We start from the raw sequence: 8,699 nt of genomic DNA on the forward strand, positions 1-8,699 counted from the left end.
GAGCTATTATTGTCCCCCTACCGAAACTAGGGGACGATAATAAAGAACTAGACAACAAACCAACTTTGTCAAATAGGGTGGTGTCGTATGAATTAGTTAATAGGAAAGTAGTTACTAGATACAAGACAGAAGTAGTAACCTTTTACTATGTCGCAAACATCTTGGTATATCTATATACTATTTATATGTACATGTATATATATATATATATATATATACACATAAATATATATATATTACTAAGATATTTATATATATATATATAGTTATATATTTACAATGTTATATATATACTATAAATATATATATATACATGAATAAATAATAAGTTTACAAATGTATATAAATTATATTCGATTTTAAAGGGTTATATATATATATATATATATATATATATGTGTGTGTATGTATATATATGTGTGAGTGTATGAACACAAACATATATGCATACCTGAACAGATCTGGAATGAAGTAGCGACACAGTTGATAGCATCAGAGTATGGCAGGTTAGGAAGTAGTAGGGTGCGCTTGAACGCTTTGAGCAGGTCAGTGAAGAAGTCGACATTAATCAGATGGGAAAACCTGTGGCATCATAAGAGCAGCATACACCAATGTGTTAAAGTGATGCTATGATTAGTCATCTATGCGTAGCCACTAAGGCATACAGTGCAGCAACACAGACACGCACACACGTAACACAGACACGCGCACACACGTAATATAGGCACACACCAACACACACACACACATACACAACACGGTAGCACAGGACAGGCATGTGGTAGCCATATTTATCACCAGACACCCAGACACACAACGTCACAAGATGATTAGTCATACGATTTCATCTACGTCTACCACGCATTCACATACACACGCACACACGCACACATATGCATACACACATACACAATAAACACGCACACACGCACACATATACATACCATGCACACTCACATACACAGTCAACACACACACACACACACCGATATCGACACCTGTACTCGCTCATAGTCGCATATACACACTGAATCAAACACATAGACACATGAGCTTACACACACACACACCAATACTCTCACTGGCACTCACCTGGCCAATCCCTTCAGAGTTGCCGACAGAAGCGGTGAAGCGCCGCCGTGTTTGAGTATGCGGAAATAGGTCAAGAACACCATCTTGAGTATCTCGTTGTATCTTAACTTCAGCTCCTTCTGGTTCTCCAAGGCCGACGCCTTTTCCAAGTCACGTTCCAGCTCTTTGTCTAGCTTGTTTTTCTAAGTGTGGTGTAGTGCAGGTTTAGTAGGGTTTAGGGTTTAGGGGTGTAGTTCCAAATCATGTTCTAAGTTTGTCTTCATCAGTGTGGTGTGGTACATCGGAGGTCACAGTCAGACTGCGCCTATAATAGCCCTCCCACTCTCTTCATACAACGGCCCTCCCACTCTCCTGCAGCGGCTGGTCGCTGAGAGTGTTCTGGGGCAGAGACTGGGCCCAACAGGGCAGAGCAGATGACGGTGGAGTGAAGCGGCTGGGGTGTAGTATATGCGCACAGGCACCCTAACCATCGGGTGTGAGGCTGTGTGGTCTGTGGTGTAGGTATATGTGCACAGGCACCCTAACCATCGGGTGTATGGCTGTGTGGTCTGTGGTGTAGGTATATGTGCACAGGCACCCTAACCGTCGGGTGTGTGGCTGTGTGGTCTGTGGTGTAGGTATATGCGCTCCAGCACCCTAGCCATCGGGTGTGTGGCTGTGTGGTCTGTGGTGTAGGTATATGCGCACGGGCACCCTAGCCATCAGGTGTGTGGCTGTGTGGTCTGTGGTGTAGGTATATGCGCACAGGCACCCTAGCCATCGGGTGTGTGGCTGTGTGAGTTCTGTCAAGCTGTGCCATAGTCACTAGACACACCCACCTCCGTTGCTGGTTGCTGATGTTGCCATATGCCATTGACAGGGGTACGTGTACAATCCAATACACTCAGAGTGGACAGGTGCACGTGTACGTTACAACACACTCTCAGAGTGAACAGACGCACAGGTGTACTTGCACAGGATCATATGACATGCAGGCCACTCCTTGCTATCATCGTCATGCCACAACCAATTGAATCTCAGATACTTTCTACCTACCTAACCTTCCACACAACCACACCCAATTGAATCTCAGATACTTTCCACCTACCTTACCTTCCACACAACCACACCCAATTGAATCTCAGATACTTTCTAACTACCTTACCTTGCACACAACCACACCCAATTGAATCTCAGATACTTTCTACCTACCTTACCTTACACACAACCACAACCAATTGAATCTCAGATACTTTCTACCTACCTTACCTTGCACACAACCACAACTAATTGAACCTCAGATACTTTCTACCTACCTAACCTTCCACACAACCACACCCAACTGAATCTCAGATCCTTATTACCTACCTTCCGCTGTTTCTTCGATTTGTGAACCTCGTTGCCATGGTAATCCGTGGCTATGGGGGCGCTCCTGGCGTTGGTGATGGGGTTGATGGTCTTGTCGTAGAGGTCTGTCTTGAGCGTTAGACTGGCAAAGCACTCTAGCAGCTGCAACACACGCGGGTGTATGCACACGTGAATGTATGTATATGACATGTAGCTGTGTGAGTGTGTTGACAAAGAGTGTGTATGTAGATATCATGTACCTGTGAGTGTGTGTATGTAGATATCATGTACCTGTGAGTGTGTGTATGTAGATATCATGTACCTGTGAGTGTGTGTATGTAGATATTATGTACCTGTGAGTGTGTGTATGTAGATTTCATGTACCTGTGAGTGTGTGTATGTAGATATCATGTACCTGTGAGCGTGTGTGTGTAAATATTATGTACCTGTGAGTGTGTGTATGTAGATATTATGTACCCGTGAGTGTGTGTACGTAGATATCATATACCTGTGAGCGTGTGTGCGTAGATATTATGTACCTGTTGAGCGTATGTATATAGATATTATGTACCTGTGAGTGTGTGTATGTAGATATTATGTACCTGCGAGTGTGTATGTAGATATCATGTACCTGTGAGTGTGTCGTGATAAAGTGTGCTGCGATAAGATTGCTGCTTTTGTCTCAGAGAGGATCTCCGACGCTCAGTTATGTTGAACAGACATTCGGCTTTTTAGGGTTTCAGCAAACCCTAACTCTTAACTCTAAACATAGCAGAACATTCGATGACGCCAGATACTCAAGTCAAGAAAATGGAAAATGAAGATCATTGTACGGAGTGTAGGCTCGGTGGAGGCCCCCGACCCAACACACCACAACACCTCTACGGATGCACATCCACATACACGCACACGCACAAATACACACACGTACGCAATGCACGTGTACATATATATGTGTGCCTATGTGTCTATATAAATATGTATATATACATATATATGTGTGTGTGTCCATATGTGTGTTGTTGTGCGCTGAATCGACACCTCTTTGATACCCACACCCCTGATCACACATTATGAGTTTTTCATCATCCTTGAGTAGGCCAACATATGCATAGACTTCGCAATATATATATACATATATATATATATATATATGCACACACACACACACATATATATATATACAAACGTATGTATGTATGTATGTTTGTATATATATATATATATATATATATATATATATGTGTATATATGTACGTATATATCTTTATATACTTATATATATATATATAATATATACATTCGATATTTATAGATGTATATATATATATATATATATATATATATATATACATACATACATACATACATATATACATGTGTGTGTGTGTATATGTTTATACAGATATAAATATATATATATAAATTTATATTTATATGTATAAATATATATATATATATATATACATACATACATACATACTCAAACGATACATGTCTACCACTTGCACAGATGAACAAATACAAAGTAACACCAGTTCCCCTAAACCCCCGTCTCGACCGCATATCCATGGACCCAAACCCACACACACGCTTGCACACCTCTCGTCTGGCCTGGTAGTTGTGTGTCTTGATCATCTGTGCTATCCCACGCGTGACCTCAAGCACACTGAGCATATCCGAGTCTCCACTGTACAGTTGGCGCACATACGAGCACACGATGGATGGCACCTGAGCGATGACAAGAGTGTGTTGTTATAGTACAGGTCATGGTTGTTGTGTGAGTGTGTTGTTATAGTACATGTCATGGTTGTTGTGTGAGTGTGTTGTTATAGTATAGGTCATGATTGTTGTGGGAGTGTGTTGTTATAGTACATGTCATGGTTGTTGTGTGAGTGTGTTGTTATAGTATAGGTCATGGTTGTTGTGTGAGTGTGTTATAGTACATGTCATGGTTGTTGTGTGAGTGTGTTGTTATAGTATAGGTCATGGTTGTTGTGTGAGTGTTGTTATAGTACAGGTCATGATTGTTGCATGGTACACGCACGCTAGAGTTGCGCTCAGATAATACCGAGTGGATAGTTAAAGCGCGTGTAACCATGGTAACGTTGACACGTGTGTAAAATCCTTCATACATATGCACATAGTGACAAATCTGTGTGTCGTCTAAGTTTAAGTACGTGCACACTAGCTTCCACTACCTGTCGGTGTGTCTATGCTACCGTAGTCATACCACAACGCAAGTCTCCAAACCCTAAAACATCCTCCCATCACAACACGCATCTCCGCTAACTCCGTCACACGCGCATACCCTTCGGGGGCCTTCCTGGGCAAACGGTAGGATGGAGTGAATGATGTTGTTGCCAAAGTTAAAGCTTGGCTTAGCCAGCAGCATCTCTCCCATGCACTTAACGCACACTTCTACAAGCACCTCTACGTGCTTAAGCCCCTCCACAAGCGCAGCTAGGTCGCCTTTCTTCTCGTCCTTGGACACCTGCGCCGTGGTGGTGAGGTGTGTGTGTGTGAGGGTAGGGTAGATTAAACAGACGCTAGTGGTTGTTTACTGATTACAGTTTGGTGGTAATTCACTACAAACGCGAAGGGTTATTGTACTCTCATATATATATATATATATATGCATGTATGTATATATACATATATATATAGAATGACATATATATATACAGATATATATTATATTTATATATATATATGTGTGTGTGTTTACAAATATATATATATATATATATAAATATATAAATATATATAAGTATATATATACATATATGTATGTATGTATATATATACATATATGTTTGTATATATATATATATATATATATATGATACTGTACCTTGCGTATCTTTACTACTCGGCGGTTGTATGTCTCGAGCATCTTCTGCATGAACTGCAGGTACTTCTGATATGAACCCAGCAGAGAAGCTTCAAAAGCCCGCAGCACAGCTACTTCTTTGGAGACCTTCTGCTTTTGTTCCGCCTCTAAATCATTTTTTTTGTAATGAACACGCACATGTCAGTTGAGATGAATAGGCTCATGCACAAATGTGTATGTGGTTATAGTTTTCATACCCAGCAATCTAAATAAGACAAAAACAAATATAAATAATCCTTTCGTCGTTTTAGGGTTTTATGAAATATCCACCGATCCCCAAATCAGCACCTCATGTCACTCCATTAACAGGCTACTCCGTTCAATCTACCAAACGGACGCATGGGAAACACAACCGCCAGACGACACGCGTGTACACACAGCTACGCCAAATGGCCAATACCTTTACCTCACTACACATACACACGCACGCACAGACACATAACTCAGATATGCCTCAAACGCTAATACAACATCACCTATTGGTATCAACGCGTCTATGTCAGCTGATAGTACCCACTGACATATGTCAATCATGTCACCTGACAGCACCCACTGACATATGTCAATCCATCTGCAGATCTGTGACCGCTTGCGCACTCGATTGATAGGTACCACACCCAACGCACACACAGAGACACACACATACGCGCGAACACATGCGGAAGTGCATACACACACACAACACAGCTGGCTGCATACACGTGTACACACGTTATATGTATATGTAAAGTGGTCTATATATACATATTTATTTATACGTATATTACCATATACATTTGTGCTGCGTAGAGTACAAGTGAACAGCACCAACACACCTGTGGGTAGGCGGATGCGGTAGCCCGGCAGGACGTCCTTATACACCGCCATAAGCGACACCAACGCGAGCTTCCTGGCACGGCTGTCGTTCGTTGCATCAGACGCTATCTCCAACAACTGAGCAAACGCGGTCATGTTACCTTCACAGTCTTCCAACAGCAGCTGAGACAGCTTGGCTATCTGTTGTCTGAGTGTGGCGAAGGTCTCTCGCGTCTTGAGTAGGGCTATGGCGGGGTTGATGTCATCCTCACTGTCGCTGCTGTCGGATTCCGTGTTGGGTTTGTTGGGTTTTGCTTCGTTGTCGGATATGTCCGTGTCGAAATCAGAGTCTGGGCATGGGCAAGCGGCAATGATGTATTAAATAACACATCAGATATATTAAACAACACATCGGATATTTTAAACAACACATCAGATAGGAGTGGTGAATGTGTTATACATTCTCGGAAAGCGATAGACACACTACACACTCTCACACAACCATAGCACACACATAGAATCATAGCACACACATAGAACCATATCACACACATCCAACCATAGCACACACATACAACCATAGCACACACATAGAACCATATCACACACATACAAACATAGCACACACATACAACCATAGCACACACATACAATTATAGCACACACATAGAACCATATCACACATACATACAACCATAGCGCACACATACATCCATAGCACACACATAGAACCATAGCACACACATACAATTATAGCACACACATAGAACCATATCACACATACATAGAACCATAGCGCACACATACAACCATAGCACACACATACAACCATATCACACATATATACAACCAAAGAACACACAACAACCATAGCACACACACATGCAGCCATAGCACACACATACATACAACCATATCACACACACACAACCATATATCACACACAACCATATCACACACACACAACCATATACACTGAAATCAACGTTACGCAACATCAAACACAACTCAGCCAAACGAATTGCACACTCTCAACGCATTGCAACACATTCACAACGTACACCACACTGCAGCCCTTACACCCACCACAAACCAAGACAAGAGTCGTAGACATGGACAGTCTATGTATGTATAGGGGTACAAGACATTTACACAGACGCAGCACAAGCACAAGCACCCAAAGACCACCCCAGGCACTCAGACACACGCACACACACACTCTCTCTCTCGCAATGCATACATGTATATGTATGGGTATTCTAGTGTGTGCATATAACTATTCAACCCCAAACGTGTGACGGTATAACTATACATAAATGCATAAATACATAAATATACATGTGTGTATAAATACCTGAATATATAAATATACATGAATGTGTACCCTCCCTCAGACACACACCTGCGGCTGTGTCTTTGGCAAGCCCATACGCTTCGTTGTCGTCGTCATCACTGGCTACAATGATTTGTGCATCGCTACCACTGGCACTGTCACTGGCATTGTCAGCCGATGACTCAGACACTCGCTCTACCTTACTCTTGGTGAAACCGTTGACTTTGCCGGCCTTTCTGGCGGCCTTCTTCGCCTCCTTACTCCCCTTTGCTCCCTTCTTTGTGCTATTTTTATCTTTACTCTCATCCTCACTCGCCGAATCCTCCGACTCCTCGTCACTCATTTGAGCGCGGGCTATAACAAGCCGCTCATTGGTTCGAATCTTTCCGTTGGTCATTTTGATTGGCAGATGACCGCTGTTGCGCTCCTGCGCACTCGACGACACAAACGCACGAGCCTTCTTCTCGTGCTGCCAGGTGTTGCTGGCATCTAGGCTGGCAGCCGCGGCCTATTGGAAATGCAAACGGGTCTATTAAGGGGTGTACTGATGGAGTGAAGTGGTAGGTATGTGTACACAATACCTATATTGGCAGGGAGATATGGCAAGACAAAACGACAGTCTGTCACTGAGCTATGCACTAAGTAATTGTGAGTGTAGTATGTATGTTTACGATCATATCATCAGGGACACTATTTAGCGGGCGAAGAAATAATGTGAGCCTATTAGGGTGCGTAAGCATATGTATATATATATATATATATATATATCTATATATATATAAATATATATATATACTTACATATATATATATAACGATATAAATATTTACATATGAGTATATATATATAAATATGTATATATGTGCGTGTGTTGTGTGCGTGTGTGTGCGTGTGTATAGTATATACATATAAATATATATATATATGGAAATATATATAAAAATTTACATACAGATATACAATACAATTATATATATATATAAATATATATATATATATATATAAATATAAATATAAATTTTTACATATAAATATATAATACAATTATATATATATATAAATATATATATATATATATATGCGTGTGTGAGTGAGAGAGAGAGAGTGTGTGTATATACTATAAATAAAAGTGAGTGTGAGTACATATATATATATATATGAGTGTGTGTGTGTGTGTGTATGCTGATGGGTGGGTGGAGTGGGTGGATGGGTGTATGTTTGTGTGTGCGTGTGTGTATGTATGTGTGTGTGGGTTTATAT

General features: G+C 41.2%; 1 protein-coding gene across 1 annotated transcript in view; it reads right to left on the minus strand.

The window, feature by feature from the left end:
• Window positions 1-8,699, minus strand: part of SARC_03744 (hypothetical protein) — a 12,383-nt gene that overhangs the window by 2,319 nt on the left and 1,365 nt on the right. The window contains exons 2-9 of the mRNA XM_014302461.1: window positions 7,509-7,947; window positions 6,127-6,456; window positions 5,273-5,418; window positions 4,730-4,912; window positions 4,021-4,149; window positions 2,440-2,580; window positions 1,093-1,274; window positions 452-582 (exon numbers count right to left, since the gene is read on the minus strand). Coding sequence (XP_014157936.1) covers window positions 452-582; window positions 1,093-1,274; window positions 2,440-2,580; window positions 4,021-4,149; window positions 4,730-4,912; window positions 5,273-5,418; window positions 6,127-6,456; window positions 7,509-7,947 — 1,681 coding nt within the window. The remainder of the gene's footprint in view (window positions 1-451; window positions 583-1,092; window positions 1,275-2,439; window positions 2,581-4,020; window positions 4,150-4,729; window positions 4,913-5,272; window positions 5,419-6,126; window positions 6,457-7,508; window positions 7,948-8,699) is intronic.

Source organism: Sphaeroforma arctica (genome assembly GCF_001186125.1).
Source record: "Sphaeroforma arctica JP610 unplaced genomic scaffold supercont1.197, whole genome shotgun sequence".
NCBI classification, from domain to species: domain Eukaryota; class Ichthyosporea; order Ichthyophonida; genus Sphaeroforma; species Sphaeroforma arctica.